Here is a 22,415-nt window from a genome sequence, read left to right on the forward strand (position 1 = left end):
GCCCATTCTCCTAATTGGTCTAAGTCCTTGTGCATCCTACCTATTTCCTCAACACTACCTGCCCCTCCACCAATCTTCGTATCATCTGCAAACTTGGCAACAAAGCCATCTATTTCATCATCTAAATCATTTATATACAGCATAAAAAGAAGTGGTCCCAACACCGACCCTTGCAGAACACTACTTGTCACTGGAAGCCAACCAGAAAAGGATCCTTTTATTCCCACTCGCTGCCTCCAACCAATCAGCCAATGCTCTAACTATGTTAGTAACTTTCCTATAATACCGTGGGCTCTTAACATGGTAAGCAGCCTCATGTGTGGCACCTTGTCAAAGGCCTTCTGAAAGTCCAAATATACAACATTCACTGCATCCCCTTTATCTATCCTACATGTAATCTCTTCAAGGAGTTCCAACAGGTTCATCAGGCAGGATTTTCTCTAAAGGAAGCCATGCTGACTTTATTCTATCTTGTCCTGTGTCACAAAGCACTCCATCACCTCGCCCTTAACAGTTGACTTGAACATCTTCCCAACCACTGAGGTCAGGCTAACTGGTCTATAATTTCCTTTCTGCTGCCTTCCTCCTTTCTCAAAGAGTGGAGTGACATTTGCAATTTTCCAGTCCTCTGGCACCATGCCAGAGTCCAATGATTTTATAAGATCATTTCTAATGCCGTCACAATCTCTAACGCTACCACTTGCAGAACCCTAAGGTGCAGTTCCTCTGGTCCAGGAGACTTAGGTACCGTTAGGTCTTTCAGATTCCTGAGTACCTTCTCTCTTGTAATAGTAACTGCACCCACTTCTCTTCCTTCACACACTACAACATCGGGCACATCGCTAGTGTCTTCCACAGTGAAGACTGATGCAAAATACTCATTTAGTTCCTCAGCCATCTCCTTGTCCCCTGTTATTATTTCTCCTGCCTCATTTTCTAGCAGTCCTATATCCATATAACCATATAACAATTACAGCATGGAAACAGGCCATCTCGGCCCTTCTAGTCCATGCTGAACACTTACTCTCACCTAGTCCCACCTACCTGCACTCAGCCCATAACTCAGCTCCATTCCTTTCCTGTCCATATACCTATCCAATTTTTTTTAAAATGACAAAATCGAACCTGCCTCTACCACTTCTACCGGAAGCTCATTCCACACAGCTACCACTTTCTGAGTAAAGAAGTTTCCCCTCGTGTTACCCCTAAACTTTTGCCCCTTAACTCTCAACTCATGTCCTCTTGTTTGAATCTCACTCACTCTCAATGGAAAGAGCCTATCCACGTCAACTCTATCTATCCTCCTCATAATTTTAAATACCCCTATCAAGTCCCCCTACTCTCATTTCTTTTATTTTTAACATACTTGAAACAAGCTCTTACTATCCACTTTGATATTATTTGCTAGCTTGCTTTCATATTTCATCTTTTCCCTTCTAATGATTTTTTTTAGTTGCTCTCTGTAGGTTTTTAAAAACTTCCCAATCCTCTGTCTTCACACTAATTTCTGCTTTGTTGTATGCCCTTTCTTTTGCTTTCACAATAGCTTTGACTTCCCTTGTCAGCTATTGTACTATTTTACCATTTAAGTATTTCTTCATTTTCGGAGTACACATGTCCTGTACCTTCCTAATTTTTCCCAGAAATGCATGCCATTGCTGCTCTGCTGACATCCCTGCCAGAGGCCCCTTCCAATTTACTTTGGCCAACTCCTCTCTCATACAGGTGTAATTTCTCTTACTCCACTGAAATACTGCCACATCAGACTTTACTTTCTCCCTATCAAATTTCAAGCTGTACACAATCATATTGTGATTACGGGTTCCTAAGGGTTCTTTTACCTTAAGATCCCCAACCGCCTCCATTTCAATACAACTTAGAAACTATGAAGAGCTTAAACATATCAACAATCGCCTTGCTACAATGAAAATGAAGATTTGGCAGATGCAATTGTCAAAAATTGTATGAAGGCAGTCCATTATCTACACTAGATGTCTGTGCTGATTTAGTTCATTTACAGTAAACCAAAAGAACATGGCAGCTTAATTCCTCAAATTGGTAACTATAGGGAACTAATACGCAGTTTTAGAGTGTTCAAATTTGTTCTGTATGTTTCATTTAAACACATTTTTACTTAGTTAAATGGTAGTTGGTCTTTTTTATGCAGTGCCTTTTCAATTATTTCCATGAAACTTCACCTAATTGGGACAGCTGCTTAATTGGGCCAAAATGTACTGGTCCTGATGTGTTCCAATTAACTGGAATCCACTGTATAAACATATGCAGGTGTTGGAAATCTCAAATAAAAACTGAAAATACTGGAAATACTCAGTAGGTCAGGCAGCACCTATAGAAAGAAAAATTGAGTTAAAGATTCAGGTGCAAGTTGAAATGTTAACTTTGTTATATTTTTAATATTTAATATTTAATTTTTTTGGCACGAATGCATATTTGTTTGCTCTCTAGAATGTGTGGTGTGCTTTGTGCTATGTGGTGTTGTGTATCTTTCGTACCTTGGTCCTAGAGGAACAGTGTTTCATTCAGCTGTGTTCATGTATGGTTTAATGATAAGTAAACTTGAACTTGCTTTTGCCCTTCACAGGTCAGCCTGATTTGCAGAGTACTTCCAAGAAATACATACAACAATTGATGTCCACATATGAAAAAAAAATTCGACACAAGATATACACTCCTACAGCACATACCAGAATGACTACTATATCATAATAAATCGGGTTCAAGCTAAGTGTTTCCAGGCACTGAGAAAGCTACATAAATATTTCCTTTAATTAACTGCTGTTGTTATTTCCCAGTACTTACTTTTTTTCCCATGTCATGCTTGATTGACTCCTGAACCAACACGTCTGCCAGTGTTTTGAAATCGCTAACAAATTTCTTATTTTTCTCACTGCCTTTTTTCTCCTGCACCAAAAGCTGGAAGAGCGCCTCCTCCTGTTTGCAAGCACGAGCAATGTTTGCAGATTTTTCTGAGGCATGGACTAGTGCCCTCAAAACTTCTGACATTTTGAGAGCTAGGTGTCTGTGTGGGCAGTTCTCCTGAAAGAAAGAAAAAGAGATCCGTTATAACATGTAAAAAGGCTACTTGCCTCTGACCATCTGTTTGTTGCTATGAAATCATGCAGAGTTATACTTGTTAATCAGTATGTCTATAATTTCTGCATTTTGAATCAGGTCCATTGGTTGAAGGAGATGTTTGCAATGCTGGGCATATTCTTGAGAGACAATTACATATTTTTGTGTAAATTATCAAACTTCTAATGACTTTCTTGATGAATAGCATTGATATTATTTACACCTCCTTTAACATGGCACATGTACATGCCAATGTTTAATCCAAAGCACTTTGTGCTTTTACAAGGGTTATTGCATTACTATAGATGTGGGGAATCCCCTGCAATCTGCAATACGACTGGAAAAGACAAATATCAAAAGAGCTTTGCTCAGCAACCAGTAAGATAATGTCGTACAAAACAAAAAAATCTGGAAATCATACTGAGTTTTTCCCTACTGTGCAATGCCAAGTGCAATTGGTGTTTGTCTTCAGATGTTGTTTTACGTAAATCTTTGACAAAGATTAAAAATGCACCTTGGAAATTCTAGACTGCTTCAGAAAAAAAAGCCCTGTAAAATACATGATGCCTGTTCGGAGAGGTGATAATTATTGCTTACTTTAAATTCTGGCGAGTACTTGCAATCAGTGTTGTTAAAATTAATTATACCCTGAGCTCCAAGGGAAATGAAGGGTTCCATAAACGTGACTCCTCCTGTAACAAACGGTGTGCTTGTACATGGTACTGAATGAACTAGCTAAACCTTCCCTGGTTGTTGGATCTTGGTGAAGAATGAGTTTGCTTATAGTGATGAAGTCCTACCAGATTAGTTATTATACAAACGGAGACCAGAGTCCTTTTGATTTACAGTGTGCATCATCTAAAAATGGTATTAGAACAAGAAATGGTGGAATACTCTGCAAATCAGGCAGCACTCAAGGAAGCAGGCGTAATGTTTCAGGTTAATAACATTTTACTTTCGTTAACTGTCACAAGCTCCTACTTACATACACGGTAATCTGCAGAAAAAGAACATATTTTGAGTGTGTTCATTGCTTTTAATGTGGAATATGCTTGCAGAAATTTTATATACAGAAATCATTGGTGCTCTGCTCAGTTTGGCAACAATTCAGGGTGATTTTTTATTTTGTCCAACCTAATGTTAATCTTCAAATAGAGTTTAATTTCCCTTAAGTGTTTGTTCTTTGATGTCTGTCAAATCAACATGCTTTAATTGAACTTAACATCCAAAAGTTGAAATAATTTTTAATCGTCCATATGCTAGAGATACTTCCCAATACACAACAGATCATATTATTCAAAGCAAAGAGAGGCATTCCAAGAAATGCCTTTACCTCTCTCAGTAATTTTTAGGTTGAATCTCATACCTGCACATAGAACAATAAATTAATTCATGAACTCATAACTCATGTGTTGTGAATCGGAATTTCAAAATGTGACAGAAACTCTCTCCCAGAAGACAAACTATTTCATTATAGCATGAACTCAAGACAGTAGAGGCAAAGGGAGTTTACCCCCTTTCCCATGATCAGCTGCAGCTATGGGGTTGATCCCACACTTCCTTACAATGCAGAACTATGAATCAGAAAAGCTTGCCACCTCTAAATGTGAAGAGGCTTGCCAGCTGCATGTCAATGAGCACCAGCCAAGGATGAGGTATGTCTCATTCATTTCAAGGCAGTACAAACGACGAGGTCATTTGGTGATGAAAATCACACCTAAGGCTACGTCCACACCAGACCAGGTAAATCCATAACGGAAGCTTTTTCTCTTCATTTTTACCTTCCATCCACACTAAAACGGAGTTTTCGTCCCCCGAAAACGGAGCTTTTCTAAAACGCCCTCCGGAGTGTGTAATTTTGAAAACGCCGGATAGGCCAGAGCAGTGTGGACGGGGTAACTGGAGAAATCTAAAAATGCTGTCATGATGTGCCGGAACAGATGGTGACGGCAGCGCGCCATTTCATTGTTTTCTTGAACGCAACCTAACAATTTCAGAACAGACGGCAACGAGACTGAAGCCAGAAGAGTTAGAAATGTACTCACCAAATACTTCGACCCATAACTTACTGAATAAATAAGTATACTCACTTTGCCCTGTTTTCTGTCCTTGCTCGCATGAAGGTGGTTTACCTATTTATGCAAGTACTTCTCTGACAACAGATGTGTAACAGCCGAATGTAACATTGTATGGAAATACAAGATGACACTGATGCAGACAAGTTTTATACATTTAACAAGGCGCTTTATTAATGCAACAGAGTTAGTCAGTTTTTCAATGTTCGTCGTCAGCCAGATCATACTGTCCGTGAACTCTCTGTCGGTTGCCTCTATACGCTCCAGCATTTGTTTTTTAATTTTTAAGTCCTCCTGCGCGAGAGCCAACAGCTGTCCGTCGTTTAAGTTTTTCTAGTCTGTAACTGGACAAACGCACACCAAGTCTTTCACGGTGAGATTCAACACCAAACACGTCGCTTGTTTTTGGTAGATGTGTCCTGCGCATGTGCAGTAGGAGGAGATTTGCCGAAATATCCATTTTAATGTGGACAGAAGTATTTTCAAAAATGCTTAGTGTGGACGCCTATCATTTTTATGCGAAAGCAGTGTTTTCAAAATTATCCGGTCTAGTCTGGATGTAGTCTAAGATGTCTTCCTGAGAGGCAAGTGATCTGCACCATAACTCCCCTCTCATTTAACCCCTCAATCTTCAGGAAACACACCATTAGGGGAAGCTGGTGTCCAGCATCCACTACAAATTCAGTACGAAGCTGGAAGAAGTCCTTTACCACCGGCTTTCAAGATCCTTTCCAAGATTTGACAGCTGAAGGCTTGAAGCAGTGTTCAATACTGTAGTCAGATGTCAGACTCCCTATTTTCAAGTTCAGGTGTCTTCAGGCATCAAGACTTCACTAAGAGGGTGGCCACAGCTCCTCTGAGCTGCTGCATTGGAAGCCAGGGCTCCCATTTTACGGCAATTACTGTTCTTACACCGCCAACAATTCTTCTTGCAAAAACTTGAGAAAATCACAGTTAACTAACATTGATGAAACAAAATGATTATTAGAAATAGTACTGCTCAGGGTAGATAACCATGACCCAGGGGAACTCTGTAAAATCATCCGGATAATGGAACATTCATTCTCTCAATATAAAGTAAACATTTGATGAGTTCATCAGCAGACAACAAGACAACTAAAACTCAAGAATTCATAAATCCTCAACCTTGTCAAAATGGTCATTGAGAATAAAGTATCACAATGATTGCATTGTTTATAGAACACAGTAATGAAATCTTGAAGCTCTTTACTTTGAGGTTCATCAGAACCAGACTGCTGTGTTGCTAGACTAAAGTCCTCAGTGACCTTTAAAAAAAATTCAACAATCTGATCATTACTTTCTTGTCATGCTGTCCCAAGAGGTACAAATTCCAGAATTTGCATTTCTTCTCTAATACATAAGGAAGAAGTTACACCCACAAACAGATTAGATTGGTATCTATGATAAAGTTAAAAGCATACTAATCAGTTTGAACAACTACATAAGAATGCAGAAAAATCCAATGCAGTGACAGGCCCTCAGGAGTACCATGTCTGTATTGACCAAAGTGTCAATCTAACTAATCTTCCCTCAAACAAAGCCGTGCTAGCTTTCCCTATTTAGTCTATGCTTTTCCAAGTGCAAGTAAATCCTGTCCCTAAGAATCTTCTCCAGTAATGTCCCTACCACTGGCTTATAATTTCCAGGTTGGTTCCTGTTGGCCTTCTGAAACAAAGGGACAACAGTGGCTATTTACTAATCTTCTGAGGCTTGACCTTGGCTATTGAGATGCAAAGATCTCTGTCAAGGCCCTAGCAATGTCCTTCCTTGCCTCTCTTAGAATTGTGGAACAGCTTCCATCAGGCTTTTAGGGACTTATCCAAATTGACGTTTCTCAATGCACACAACGCTCACTTCTTTTTCATTTTGGTATGACCTAGAATATCAACCCAACTCTTCCATCTTTATCTTTCATCCTCGCATGGCACGTGCTGGCCTTCAAAAATGAGAAAATCTGCAGATGCTGGAAATCAAGGTAACACACACAAAGTGCTGGAGGAACTCCGCAGGCCAGGCAGCATCTATGGAAACAGTCAACATTTCGGCCAAGATACTTCATCAGCACTGAGTAAAAGAGACGCGAAGTCAGAGTAAGAGGGTGGGGAGGAGAGGTGGAGAAAGAAGTACAAGGTAGTAGGAGACAGGTGAAACCAAGAGGGGGGAGATGTGAAGGAAGGAGCTGGCAAGTCAACCGGTGAAAGAGATAAAGGGCCGGAGAAGGGGGAAATCTGATAGGAGAGGACAGAAGGCCTTGGAAGAAAGAGAAGGGGGAGGAGCACCAGAGGGAGGCGATGGGCAGGTAAGGAGACACGGAGAGAGAGGGAAATACGAATGGGGAATGGAAAGGGGGTGGGGGGTCAATTGCTGAAAGTTCAAGAAATCAATGTTCATGCCGTCAGGTTGGAGGCTACTCAGACAGAATATAAGGTGTTGCTCCTCCAACCTGAGTGTGGCCTCATTACGGCAGTAGGAGTACCCATGGACTGGTATGTCGGAATGGGAATGGGAAGTAGAATTGAAATGGGTGAAGTGGCCTTTAATAGACTCCCACATGTCAGATGTAGATTTAGCAATCTACTTCCACCAGCTCCTGCTTAACACTGTTCTTAGCCTTCACCACATCATATCTTGCCATAAATAAAGGAAACCCAGTTTCCACCTCACAAGTTGAAAGCTCCTCACTTAATTTTAAGCAAACTGAAATTTCACATATTCTTTTTGACATGGGGCAGCAATTGTCTTAGTTATTTTGTGTTCTTTGTCTCAGAATCAGAATACCGCTGTTGTACATTGTGAAATTTGTTGCTTTGCACAACATAAACATTACTGTAAGTTACAAAATAAATAGCGCGAAAGATTAATAATGAGGCAGTGTTCATGGACCACCTCAATATCTATATGTCAGATGGGAAGAAGCTGTTCTTAAAATATTGAGAGTGGACCTTCAGTCTCCAGATTGATATGAACAAATACATGACTGAGTTCACCATCAGCACATACAGTAATCATTCCCTACCTCAGCCCTGCATTGATTAATGAACTATATACCTGAATACCAACTGCAATGCCTAAGCCAGAACAAAGTCCATTTTAATTTTCATTTCTAATATTCATCCTCCATTGAATATCTTCTACAGCAAACATGAATACTTCATTATAAATGAGTGCTAATACATGGAACTTGCCAAAAAAATAATTTTTGATATGCATCTTCCATTTCAAGGAAAAAACATGTCATTGGAGTCACAATATCATTTGAAAGTCATGGGATAGCTTACATGTTAATAAAGATATGGAAAAAAGCTTCACAAACATTTTGAAAATAAAGGCAATTTCCCTTTAACGTAGAGCTATGCAGAATAATGGCACCAAAATTGCTTCAATTTAATATTCAATTTACCCCAGCATGGTCAGGATACAATTAAAAAGGGTATATTGCAGATGACATTTCAGCAGTGCTTTGCACTGATATCTATCAATCTACCATGTTCAGTCTGCAGAAAGTGACTGCCCAGCAAGAAGAACTTTTGGTATTAAGAACAGTATTTAACGGAAATGCTTTGCCACACTTCGGTATTTGATCTCTCTGAGATCTAAATTCACTGTACACTCAAGTAAGCGAATCTCAGGGTAATCTTAAATGACACTGGTCCAAAGGACACTGTCTAATTATTCCAGCTTTACTGATTTGCCTGGCTCCATTTAAAAATGTCACCGAGCTTTGAATGTCAATGCAGAGCTATCACAACAATGAGCAGACACTTAATCCACATCTCCACTGAAAATGTCAGCGATGAAAGGCAATTAATAAACGCTAGCAACATGTACATACCTAATCTCTCAAAGGCGATCTTTAAGAATTGTAATTAGCACCATTAGTCTACTGCTTACTGTTCCACTTCTTTCTCATTGATGTTACCTCCAGCAATGCGATAATCAAGAAAATGCATCTTTGCACCTTTTGAGTACAATGTTACTCTGCTGTTTAGTCATCAGGAGGTATATTTACAATATTGCCTGAAGTGATAACCAATTGAAATTTACCTTGTAATCATTGGTTTAAGTAACTGCACGTGACCTCTACTACATGCATTCTGCGGTGTGTTCTCAACTGTTGAGACAAGTGCATCTAAGTTTCCATCACTAGAGATTTGCAAGGGTGCTCTAAGCCATTCTGACATTGCAATGAAACTGAAATTGAGATCTGAAATTTTCTACAACACCAAAAGCCACTTGCCTTCGCCATTTTCACAAGAAGCCTTTGATTTATTTGTACCTGAAGTTTTATTTCACATTGTGTGTAAAAATGTGCAATGAAATTATAAATCAGTGATTGACTATATCACATCCTTGTGTTTTCTTAAATGTTCCTGTTACTTTTACAGTACAAAATATACAGAAAGTAATGTTGTCAACTTAACATATAATTCAATAACTAACTGGAGCATCAAATAACCTTGGTTTCAAAATGTCAGTTGTGAAAACATTTAAGTGCAAAACAAATAAAGAGTGTGAGAAAGAGAAAGAGCTTAACACAATGGGAGAAGTCAGATTGTATTAACAAATTTCTGTAGTTCTGTTGCAAATTTGTCTAGAATTCTTGGCAATGTTCAAAGTTTCTAGGCTAATGGAATGTTCTCTTTTTACCTCAACAGGCACTTGCCTGCTGTTTTCTTTCAGCTCATGCCAACTTTCTTAAAATTTATTTTCAGCACATTGATGTTGTTTCCAAGACCAGTTTACATAGATCGTTCCCAGCTGCCCTTGAGAAGGTAAAAGTGAGCACTCTGAAACTTCCACAGTTCAAAGTACCTCCAACTAACTATTGATTATCTAACTAAATATCATACAGACACTTCACAGAACGGTTACAGCAAAGAAAGTGGCTGTTAGATCCTTCAAAACAATACCAGCTCAATACAAGAACAATGCCGCCAGTTCCATTCTTCAACTCACCCCACCTTCACCCCAGTTCCTAAAATGCATAGCTGTAGCATAGCAGTTAAGGCAATCGCTTTACATCTTACAGTGCCAGCTGTAAGATCAGGGTTTCATTGCTGCTATCTGTGAGGAGTTTGTACGCTCTCCTTGTGACTGGTCTTCCCTCCAGTTGCTCCAATTTTCTCCCGCATTCTAAACGTGTACAGTTAGTGTTAGTGAGTTGTGGGCATGCTATGTTGGTGCTGAAATCGTGGTGACACCTGTGAGCTGCCCGTGCAATCCTCTCTGATTTGATTAATGCAAAGAACACATTTCACTGTATGTTTCAATGTAGATGTAGCTTCTGGCAACAATGTAATTATTAAAGGCATTTATAGCAGAGGGAATGATACAGAATTTTGCATTAAAACATCAGAATGTAATGTCCTGGAGACTATAAACAAAGAGTGGGAAGTCAAACTAAAATGCCCAGCACCTTTGAAAGTGGATAAATCACCATGCCTGGATTAAATGTAGCCCAGGTTCTTAAAAAAGGCAGGGGGAGGAAATAACATAAGCTCTGACTATCACTTTCCAATCCTCTGGTTTCAGGATGAGTGCCAGTAAGCAAATGTGGGACCAATGATTTCATAAGCAGAAAGAACAAAATGACTACGAGTCTGTCGATCCCTTTAGTGTTGCATAGGTTATTAGATAAAAAATTAAGAGAATACATTAGTCAACATATGGAGAGGTACACAACAGTAATCATGAATTTGTTAAGGTAATGTCTCACTTAAATTCTCTGAGGACTTTGCAGTGGTAATGTGGAAGATTAATGAGAATAGCACGTAGGATGTCATCTGCATGGATTTCAGTGAGGCATTTACAAAGACCTGCAAGGTCACAAAAGCAAAAGGCTATGGGATCCACAGGATAGTAGATCAAATACAGACAGTGTAAAAGAAAGCAAAATGTACTGATCTATGGGAACTTTAATGACTCCATGTTCCACGGGAACCTGTTTCAGATCTTTTGGTCTCTGCAAAACATGCAATGATTTGAACTCAAACCTAGCCATGATTTGAAAAGCTGTCAATAATGCCACAATTGGTGGAATGGCTAACGGTAACGGTGATAGTTCCCAACTAGAGAAAAATATGTAGACACAAAACAACAAGAATGATCAGGGACTGGGTAGCATTTGTGAAGATACTAAGACTTGTAGAAAAACAAAGGGAACTGTAGACTGCCATGTGGGACAGATAGATAAGATGTTTAAGAAGTCTTAATTGGATACTTGCCTTTATCAGCTGAGACATTGACTTCATCAACATGTAAATTAAATTACAGCTGGAAGATTTGAGACATTCAGGAAGGATATGATCATTTTACAGGAAGGATGTAACAGAACAAATAGAGGCTACAGAGGAGATTTATAAGGATGTTGACAGGAGAGACAGACACAGCTGGGTTCATTTTCCTTGAAAGAAGAGAGATTATGGTGGAATTTATGTGAGGCGTCAAATTATAGTGATGGGGACGGGCATAGCGGGAGCAATAACATTTGGGGAAATTATTTCCCTTTTCAGAGTGAGCTATGAATTTGTTAATTGGCACAGACAGGAGAGTCAAAGAAAAGTATTACATTCATAAATTACTTGTGACTCAGAACCGAAAATGATGGTGGAGGCAAAAACTCACATTTATTTATTAAGTATTTGAATGAGGACCTGAGGAGCCATCACCTACAAGGCTGTGGTCTGCAAGTTGGAAGCTGGATTTAAATAAATGGTTGAATTTTTTATGATCATGCTATAATGGGCAAATGGCCTCCTTACATTACGTATGTTTATATGATTCGTGATTCACTCAAAAGACACCGTTAGCCCCAAAAATAAATCACAGAATTTTGAGCCCTAATTATGTCTAATAAATAATTTGTCCATGTTTTTTGTTATTTAGACATACAGCATGGAATACACCCTTCCGGTCTTTCAAGCTGTACTACCCAGAAAACCGCTAGTTTAATCTTAGACTAATCACGGGACAATCTACCTACTGACCAGTATGATTTTAGACTGTGGGAGGAAACTGAAGAACCTGGAGGAAACCCACCTGCACACAGGAAGGAACGTACAAACTTACTTACAGAGGTAATTGAACTCCAAACTCCGATACCCCGAGCTGTAATAGTGTCACGCTCACCACTATGCTACTGTGGCACCCCACTTTTTTTGTACTAGCTTTAGTAGCAGTGCTAGACGCTAACCTGACAGTAAATTTCATCCTCAGCCCCACACCAAGATCAAATTAGTCATGATAGTGAGTTTCTATTAATTGGGTTACTTTTCAAGTTTTTCAGAAGCGTGTTAACATATCTTTTTCAGAAGCAATGTCACCAACAGGTAAGATTAACTTTTAAAAAATCGATCTTTAACTCACAATGAAATTGACATTTACAAATTAACTAACAACTAGCAACTAACATCTGAGGAGGCAACTAGCAACTGAGAGAAAAAGATAGGGTAAACGTCTGCAGGCATTATCCCCTCATATTGGGTGAGATTAGAATGAGAGGTCATAGTTGGGGTGAAATGTGAAACATTTAAGGGCAATCTAAAGTGTACTACTTCACTCAAAGAGTGGTGCGAGTGTGGAATGAGGTGTAATTGTAACACTTAGGAAAAGTTTGGATAGGTACATGGATGAGAGAGGTATGGAGGGCAATGGTTCAGGTGCAGGTAGAAAACCAGGCTGGCACAGACTAGATAGGCCGAAGGGCCTCTTTCTGTGCTGTAATGCTCAATGATTCCATGACTCTATAACTTTAAAAACAATTTTCTGCAACTTAATACAAGGTTACCAGAGTTGATGGACTATGCATCAATTAAAAACGCCTAATTTTTGAAAGCTTTGTAGTTAGATGTTTGAATTAAGGTGCACATATTACCACTATAAAACATATGAAGAAGTATAAAGTAACACCTTTTAAAATAAGTAGAATCTAAAATGCTGCTCATTGGGTCTCATTTTACACATGGCTGTATGCAGATGCACTTGAACAGAAAAATGCAAAAACAAGAACACTTCTCTTAAACTAGTGCAACTTCCACTGAGAATGAAAGCACAAGGTCATTTTCATTCACATAAACTTAAGCCGTGACTTAGTCATTACCTGATCAGGAGCAGGAAGACCAAGAATAGATTCCTCGATGAGTGTTTTATAATCCTTCCTGTTAGTGGTGTTGGATCAGATGCAGAATTGTTATTTTTCTTGTAGTTTAACTTCCTTAAGTTTGCTGGTATTGTTACATAACCACTTATATACATGTCCTGTAATTTTTCAGTGAGTTTCCCAGTGGTTATAGCTGCCTCTATTTTTCTGGAAACTTTTTGCTTTCAGTTGGCAGGTGTCATGTTATTTGAATCTGGCTATTTTATTGGTTACCTGTTATCAATGGAATTTATGATGGAATTTCGATTATCAGTAGTCTGGTATGGGAAGACCACACAACTAGACCTGAAGAAGGGTCTTGCCCCAAACATTGACTATCTACTCATTTCTATAGATGCTGCTTGCCATAGTTCCTCCTGCATTTTGTCTGTGTACTGCTTTTAATTTTCTCTATTTTTCCCTTTGTCCCTCACCATGCTTGTTCTTCCTTTCTATTTGTTTTTGTAACACTTAATAAAACAATCATAAACAGAAGAGATTCTACAAATGCTGGAAATCCAGAGCAACACAAACAAAATACTGGAGGAAATCAACAGGTCAGGCAGCATCTATGGCAATGAATAAACAGTTGACATTTTAGGCCGAGATCCTTCTTTGGGACTGGAAAAGAAGGGGGAAGATGCCAGAATAAAAAGGTGGGTGGAGGGGAAAGAGGATTCAGAGAGCCACACAAAACACAAAGGGGCTGCCTTGAGAGACGGTCTCACTGAACTCCAGTTGAGGAGAAGATTCAAACTTCTGCAGGGGAGGCATCCCTCGAAGGAACTTCGCAATGGAGCAGCAAATCATAAACACAAGAGATTCTGCAGATGCTGGAAATCCGGAGCAAAACGCATGCAAAATGCTGGAGGAATTCAGCAGGTCAGGCTGAATGTAAAAGAATAAACTGTTGATGTTTCATGCTGAGATCCTCCTTCATGGCTGGAAAGGAAGGGGGAAATGCCAAAATAAAATGTATTAGAAAGGAAGGGGGAAGACATGCAACGGGTTTTAAGCCTCATTCTTGACTCCTGAAGAACCTTTGGATCACAAAACATTGCTGATGAGAAACTAAAGCCAACATACTCCATCTGACACTTGTAAGTTAGAAAGCCAGGTTTAAAAAAATAAACGTCCTTAAACCTCCAATAAATTACATTCTGAAATGGAGATTGGAAAAAAATGGTTGCTCTACCAATGGATATAATTTCCACAGCAGGCAACAACTTATAAAAATGAAAACTGGTTCAGCAGGCCCATTATTTTGTATAAAAATAGAAATCATCTTAAATGTGAATGAGTCAATGAGTCAATGATTACTGTTGCACAAATGCTAAGAATCCGTGATTATGCCCAAGGTGACTTGGAATGTACATTTGGTTTGCTGTGAGTTCAGATCCTTGATGATTCATTGCAATTGACTTCTCTAGAACAACTTGTGTATACAGTTTATATCAAGTAATTAAAAATAGCACTAATGCCACGGACTATCAATGCATCATGTAGTCATTTAGCTTTATGCAAATATATCAAGCAAATGTTTATTTACTCTCCAATAACATGTCAATGTTTATTTTTAATTCATTCTTGGGATGCAGAGCTCACAGATAAACTTGAATCTTTTTGCCTTTGAACTGTAATGACTGTTGAGAAGGAGGTAGTGAGCAGGGGCATCTTCATCTTGAACCAACATAAACTGTCTGCTGGAGGTGCTCATAAAGTAATAGTAAACTGATGTTTTAAGCTGTGGATGACTAACAGTGAAATGTCATGATACGTTTATGACATGAAAGTGTGTCCTGAAGGGGAACATAGAGGTCTGTAGCATCTGATGAAGGTCGCTGGTGTGGGAAGTATTGGCAAAGGAACACTACAATACAACTCTATTTGCACAGTGGGTGATCATTGTAAGACAGTGTAGAGGTTATCAACAATCTGCATTATTTAGACTGCTGAGAACATCTTTAAATCGGTTATTCACGTGTATTGATTCCCCAACCGTTTCAATAATGCAGCTTTGACCTTCAGGACTCATCCCGTTTGGATGGCTTTACAAGTAACATAAATGAAGCAGACAGAGGTTTTCCATGCTGTGCTTTCTGCAAGTGGACTTGCCCTGAGCCCTGTGCACCTGTACTTGATCATTGTTGTCTTATCTAGAGTCGTTAAGCCCTTGTGCCTTCTGTTTCATCTTGGCGCATTTATTTTGACTGGCATGGTCTTCACACATACTGTGATTATTTAAATGGAACTCCCAATTAGAGCTTATCACAGGGTCCATCTGCTTCGAGAATGATTCATCTCACAGTGTCGCTCAGTCAAGCCAAAAGTATTCTGTTGGAATTCCTATATATAAAATTTTGTTTCCTTCTCTCTATATGGCAGTCTGTCATTCTTCCTGGGTTCAGTTGTTGCCAGCACACACCATGACAGGGATCCAATACAGAAGGATACCATTTCATCAGCTGAGAAAGGCATCGGGAAAAGACTTTAGCCCCGTGTTGGTCCAAACTTATGTCAATGCTATGAACCATTATAATAATCTCTTTGACAATAAACCCATCCCTACTAATGGGGCAAACCAAAGCCAGGGAAAGTAAAGTTCAAGTTCATAGCCAGTCCTCATTTAATTCCAGCTCACATTCTCTGGATAAGTAATGTGGATCTCTGGGCTAGGAGTCAATTATATTTAAAATTATTCTGTTGTACTCCATAAAATAGCATTAAAATATGACAATGTAACAAATAGTAAAGTGATAATTATAGCATAAAAGACTGTGAAATGATAGTTCTGTGGTAAATTTAGCCAGTGTGTGGCTGAGCATCAGAAAGCAGGAGGAACTCGAGTTCACTGCTGCGGAATGGAAAAGCTGGCTGAAGTGTTCGCTTGCAAACAGTAAATGCCACAATCCAAGAAATGTACTTCCTGTTGAACTCGTTGGGATGTGGAAGCCACTGTTCAAGAACAATCAGAAAGCTTTGGGTTCAAGTTCTGTTTCAGAGTTCTGTGTGTAGACATCTCAGAAAATACCACGTCCCATTGTGCTGCACAACAACTCCAGATCAGATATAAAATTGTGGGCTGCCTGTGGACCCAGATGCAGCTAAAAGAAGTTAGAGCGGGGTTTTGAAGGAGATTAAACAAGCACGTTCCAATTCTGGGCTGCAGGGACAGGTACAATGGGTGTTGTGGACTGGGATCTCCATCAGCTACAGCAGTTGCTTACCAGTTATCTTGCTCACAGTTCAAGAAACCATTCCATTCCCCATCCCCCTGCAGCCCATATCACTTGTAGGCCCATCCATCCATCCCCTGAAACCCATACCACCCGCAGGCCCATCTATCTCCTGCCTGAAGCCTATACCACTTGTAGGCCCATCCATCCATCCCCCTTAACTCATACCACCTACAGGCCCATCAATCCCATAACAAACAGGAGCAGGAGTAGGCCATCTGGCCCATCGAGCTTGCTCTGCCATTCAATAACATCATGGACAATCTGACCCCTACTATGCAAACATTTACCCAATCTTTATCCAATATATCTTCTAAGGTAGCCTCCACTGCTTTATTGGGCAGAGAATTCCACAGATTCACCACTCTCTGGGAAAAGCAGTTCCTCCTCATCTCTGCCCTAAATCTACTCTCCCGAATCTTGAGGCTATGTCCTCTCGTTCTAGTCTCACCTAGCAGTGGGAACAACTTTCCTGCCTCTATCTTATCTATCCCTTTCATAATTTTATGTGTTTCTATAAGAAGAAGAGGAAGAATAGCCCTTAACTCAGCAGTGGAGTTATCAGGGCACTGTCATGACAGTGTTTCCGTAGCAAGCTATTCTTGTTTTTACGAGGCCAAGTTGTTAGCTTGACACTCAACCTGACTTGGATTCAAACTTGGGAACCTTCCCTCCGGAGTCCGGCACTGATATGATTGCACCACCAAGCGGGACATTTTTCTATAAGATCTCCTCTTATTCTTCTGAATTCCACTGAGTACAGTCCCAGGTAACTCAATCTCTCCTCATCTCCTCAACCTAACCCCCTCATCTCTGGAATCAGCCTTGTGTACCTCCTCTGCACCGCCTTCAAAGCCAGTATATCCTTCCTCAAGTAAGGAGACCAGAACTGCACACAGTACACTGGGTGCGGCCTCACCATTACCCTGTACAGTTGCACCATAATCTCCATGCTCCTAAATTCAATCCTCCTAGCAATGAAGGCCAGCATCCTATTTGCCTTTCTGATAGCCCGGTGCACCTGCAAACCAACCTTTTGTGATTAATGCACACGCACTCCCAAGTCCTTCAGCAGAGCAGCATGCTGTCATTTTTATCATTTAAATAATAATCTGCTTTTACATTTTTCCTTCCAAAGTGGATGACCTCACATTTACCAAAATTGTATTCCATTTGCAAGAACCTTGCCCACTCACTTAACCTACATATATCTCTCTGTGGACTCTCCATATCTTCTGCACAATTTATTTTTCCACTCAATTTAATATTATCAGCAAACTTAGATACACTACACTCGGTCCCCTCTTTCAGATCATTACTGCATATTGTGAACAGTTGCGGGCCCAGCAACGACCCCTGTGGCATACCACTCACCACTGATTGCCAACCAGAATAACACCCATGTATCCCAACTCTCTGCTTCTATTAGTTAACCGATCCTCTATGCTAATGTAACCTTATCTTACGGATAAGACTTTTATGTGGCACCTTCTGGAAATCCAAGTAAATAACATCCATCTGTTCCCCTCTATTCCCTGTGCTCGTTATATCCTCAAAGTCATCCAGTAACTTTGTCAAAAAGGACCTGCCTTTGCTGAATCCATGTTACATCTGCCTGATGGATCCACTTCTTTCCAAATGCCTCGCTATTTCTTCTTTAATCATAGCTTCAAGCATTTTCCCAGCTACAGATGTTAAACTAAGTGGCCTATAGTTACCTGCCTTTTTGCCTACATCCTTTATTGAACAGTTGTGTGACATTCACATCTATCTCCGATCCCCCTGAACCTCTTACCACATGTAAGCCCATCCATACCCCCACCCCCGAAGCTCATCCACCCATCAACCTCCCCCACCCCTGAAGACCATACCACCTGCAGGCTAGAACTCTATGTGTTTTAGTCCCCAATCCCTCACCCCAGGCAGATCTGCCACATATCCCCTAAAACCTTTCTATCAATGCCAATTCCCCCCTTCTAACTACCGCATTCCTGGAATCAGTACCAATTTACTAAATCTTCCAAGTCCACCATCAGTCTGCACCCAGTATCCTGGATCTCCCACCTCATCTACCTATGCCAACATCCTTCACATTTCATCTTCACCAACATTCCCATATCTCCATTTTCACCATCTAACTGTAATTTCCCTGATCTTCCACCTCAACTCTCAATATATCTTGGTATTGCTGATCTCCCAGCTCCACTGTTTACCTGTGCTTGCATTCCCAGTCTGCACCATTTTACTTGTATCAGTAATCTCGGACTCCCAGCTCCACTATCATCCACACTCAGCACAACCACTGACTACACTGATCTGGTATGGCCTGCACTGCTGGCCATCCTCAATGTCTTCTCAAACTGTATTGGGACCAGTGCATGCTTTCAGCAGAGGGCCATGCACTGAAAAGACCTTGGACACCAAACTGCCCATCTGGTCCAACCATGATAGTCCCAATAAAGGGTCTTCGACCTAAAATGGTAATCGTTTCTACATCACCAGAAGCTACCTGACCTACTGTTTCCAGCAGTTTCTGGCTTTAATCCCATTTTTCAGGTATTCAGAGTTTCTTTTTGATTGTCGCCCATGACAATTGTTCCCAGGATCGCGTGATGTAAATTCCGCTTCACAGTTCGATGCCGAAAACAGCGCAGTCAATGAGATCAAATTACCAGCCCCTGACATAGAAATGATGTCAAGACCACACGACTCATGCACATCTGATGTACCCATAAAAGTTTTTTAGAAGAATTAACAGAGAATAGCATAGCACATAAACAGATCCTTCAGCTCGCCATACCGCTGCCGATCTACTGTCTGCATAAACTCGTTATCCCTTTGCCCCCAACCTGTCTGTCTAATTGCGTCTATTACTGATTTCACCTACTTCCACTTCCTCCCCTCGCACACTCAAGCCACCTGCCGCCACTCCCTGTATTAAAAAAAAACTTGCCTCGCACTTTTAAACTTTCCGGCTCTCGCCGTACCGTCTCGTATCTGACATTGCGGCTCAATGTCAGTGAATGACCTCAGTGACCTGGAGATGCCAGTAATCTTATTCACACTGGGAAAAACAAGTCTTTCAAAGAATAATACAGTAAAATTTAACTGTCTATTTTTCTTTCTCTCTTATTTTTCTAGCTTTCTCTCTGATGATATTGACCCCACGCGGTAGAATTGAGTAACCCTTTCCAGGGCTTAGTGGTTTTTTTCCCTTGAATTCTTTTTTCCTGCCCTGCCTCCTATGTGGAAACATTTTCTGCTGTGTCCGGTCTTTCAAGTATATTCCTGATCATGAAAATCCCCGTTTCGCAACTTGTTTTGACTTTTTTCTTAACATAATCCGCATTGTTTAAAAGGCAGGCCAGGCACTGTAACAGGGGTTTCATTTGTTACCTGTTTTCGTAAGGAGATCTATAGCCCCGGAACACCACAGGAGAAGAACGCAAAAAAGGGTTTCTTCTAACCTGTTGCTTCCCTGATAGGATCCTGGTATTTCAATAACAGTGTTGGAGGTACTAGCCAGCGTTCGCTGTTTACAATCACAGGTAACTTCTGCTTTGGATGTGCTTATCAACTGACACTTGGAGCTGAATAACTTGTTAACGCCAATGACAAAGGACAGAGCAGTGCCGCAAGGATTCCGCACCCGCAGCAAAGCAGCACAGTGGAGAGAAAGGCTGTGGAAATAACGCGACTGGTGTGCCCATGTAGAGCACTATTCTTGCAAAAATAAAATAAAACGTCATTTCTGGCAGTTCTCCCGCAATGAGCGTTTAACATGTGCATCAAATAAAACCATGTTGTGAATGCACAGTTGCAGTCTAACCGCAGCGTGTGAACGGCGAGGTGTTCTTTCTGTCCTCGTTTTACCGAGCTCTTGTTGCCGCTCTGCACTGCAGCAGGGTATTTGTACTGGGGGAAGAAGGTCAGCCGAGAATAACCATGGGGAGCACTCGCCAGCTCTAGTGAAAACGTCTGCTCCCCGAGGGAGTGGGGGCATTTATCTCATCTCGGATGTGACCGAAGCTTTTGCCTCCAATGCAGACCCCACCTACAGCAATCACTAACACGGCAGAACACCCAAGCTTTTCAATAGAGAGGGGAAAGATAGTATTTAGTTTAAACAAGGTCGTTGCTTTCTGCATGAGATCGCCTTATACAATTGGATTTTGCCATTGAGTCAGAAGCTCTGAAATACTCACTCTAGCATAAGAGGGCAACGCAACCATACCTTCCCCCTGGGATCTCTGCTCTCCCTTGCGAATAACAGGGGCCCTTCATGCTCGCGTGCGGATCACATTTACCTTGAGTGGCTCGTCCGCACTACTCCACAGCTTTGGAGTGCCCCGCTGAGCTCCGGCCCGGGTCTGCCTGCGCTGTCAGCGGGAGCATGCGAAAGGCCAGCGACCTAAATCCCGGGCTCTGCGGAAGGTGGGTGAAGACAGACGGCAGATCTCACTGACAAGCGCACTTATTACTCACGCCTTTGGTTTGCGATGGATGGGATCTGGAGCTGGGCAAATGCTGCAGGGTTGCTCGGGGGCAAGGAACTAGCACTGCAAAGCTGTCACCTAGAGGCCGATGGTTGAATATCACCCTCACTTACAGAGCGCAGTAAACGACCAATTAACCCCCCCAGAAAAATAGCATCTTTCAGTTTTCAAGAGCAATAGTTACTTTAGAAATGTATTCTAAATTGGTAATAACATACATAAAATAGAGTGTGATATAGATTTATAACTTCATTTCTTCTCCATCCATTGAATGTCCTGTACCCGTCCCTCAGTGAGATAAGTTCCACAAGGACTTTGACCTACAACGATATTTGCCCCAGTTAGATAGTTGTGAGTGTAGAAGGAAAGGTCCTCAGGCACCAGAGGCATTGCAACCTACCAGAGGTTTCTGATTTCCGCTACAGACGCCTAAGCAAGACGCTGCAATGCATCTTTCACAGATGCTGGCCGACCTGTCATTTAACTGTAGACAGATAAGCTACTCAAGAAAATGCTTGTCTTTTTTTGGCCGAGGTGCAGAGTGGAAGAACGCTGTGCTGAAATCACATTAGACATTTAGAGAGAGCCCTGAGATATACAGTACAACTCCGTTCACGTCACAGGAAGGATGTAAAAACTTTAGTGGTTTCGGTGCAGTTTTGATAATGTCAAAGTGAGCGAGCTTTAGTTGTCAGGACAGACTGGCCGAGCTGGGTTTGTTTTCTTTGAAACTAGGGGTATCGAGATGTAATTGAGTTAACTAAAACAAAGCGTGTTCTTTTCATGTTTAACAGAAAGGAGATGTTTCTTGCATCGGAGTGCTTAATAACTACGGGTAACAGTTTAAAAGTAATAGGAGCTTCAGAAGGTGGTTGAGGAAATACATTTTCACCTCAATGAATTGTGAGATTTCAATCCCACGGAAGAGAAAAGGTAGAATACAGCACATAAAATGGCGGGCTAGGCTTGAAGAACCCAATGACCTATTCCTGCTCCTATTTTCTTGTGTTCATCACATGTAGCAAGTTCCATGAAGTGCACTTGGTCACGTCACCTAGGCGTTAAGGACAGAGAGGGGTTTCAGTACGCGCGATTAAACTAAACGGCTCTTTTCTTGACTGACATGGACACAATAGATCAACCCCTCCTCCCCCAGATGATGTAAATTGTGAGCTTCATGAGTGCTTGAACCTAAATCACATTTGGCGCAAAGCTGAGGAAGTTATGAACATTAGTTTGTTGTCCAACATTAACTCTAAATCCCAAATTCCTTTAATATGCCAAAGAGAAGCCTCTGTCACCCCCTTCTGAATGAGAACATATGTGTATGGATTCGTTTAAATCTGTATCATGGTTA

The 22,415-nt window shown here is 40.8% G+C and overlaps 1 protein-coding gene across 6 annotated transcripts in view; it reads right to left on the reverse strand.

The window, feature by feature from the left end:
• Positions 1-21,110, reverse strand: part of LOC140728368 (inositol polyphosphate 1-phosphatase-like) — a 65,965-nt gene extending 44,855 nt beyond the window's left edge. Inside the window, exons 1-2 of one of the 6 annotated variants that reach the window (XM_073046983.1) lie at positions 20,870-21,110; positions 2,821-3,057 (exon numbers count right to left, since the gene is read on the reverse strand). In XM_073046983.1, coding sequence (XP_072903084.1) covers positions 2,821-3,024 — 204 coding nt within the window. In that variant the 5' untranslated portion in view covers positions 3,025-3,057; positions 20,870-21,110. Of the gene's footprint in view, positions 1-2,820; positions 3,058-8,589; positions 8,682-9,021; positions 9,153-10,209; positions 10,230-19,958; positions 20,211-20,869 lie in introns of those variants that run through there. The other 5 variants (XM_073046987.1, XM_073046984.1, XM_073046988.1 and 2 more) reach the window with 5 other exon arrangements.
• Positions 21,111-22,415: the final 1,305 nt, after the last annotated feature.

Source organism: Hemitrygon akajei, chromosome 5 (assembly GCF_048418815.1).
Source record: "Hemitrygon akajei chromosome 5, sHemAka1.3, whole genome shotgun sequence".
NCBI lineage: Eukaryota > Metazoa > Chordata > Chondrichthyes > Myliobatiformes > Dasyatidae > Hemitrygon > Hemitrygon akajei.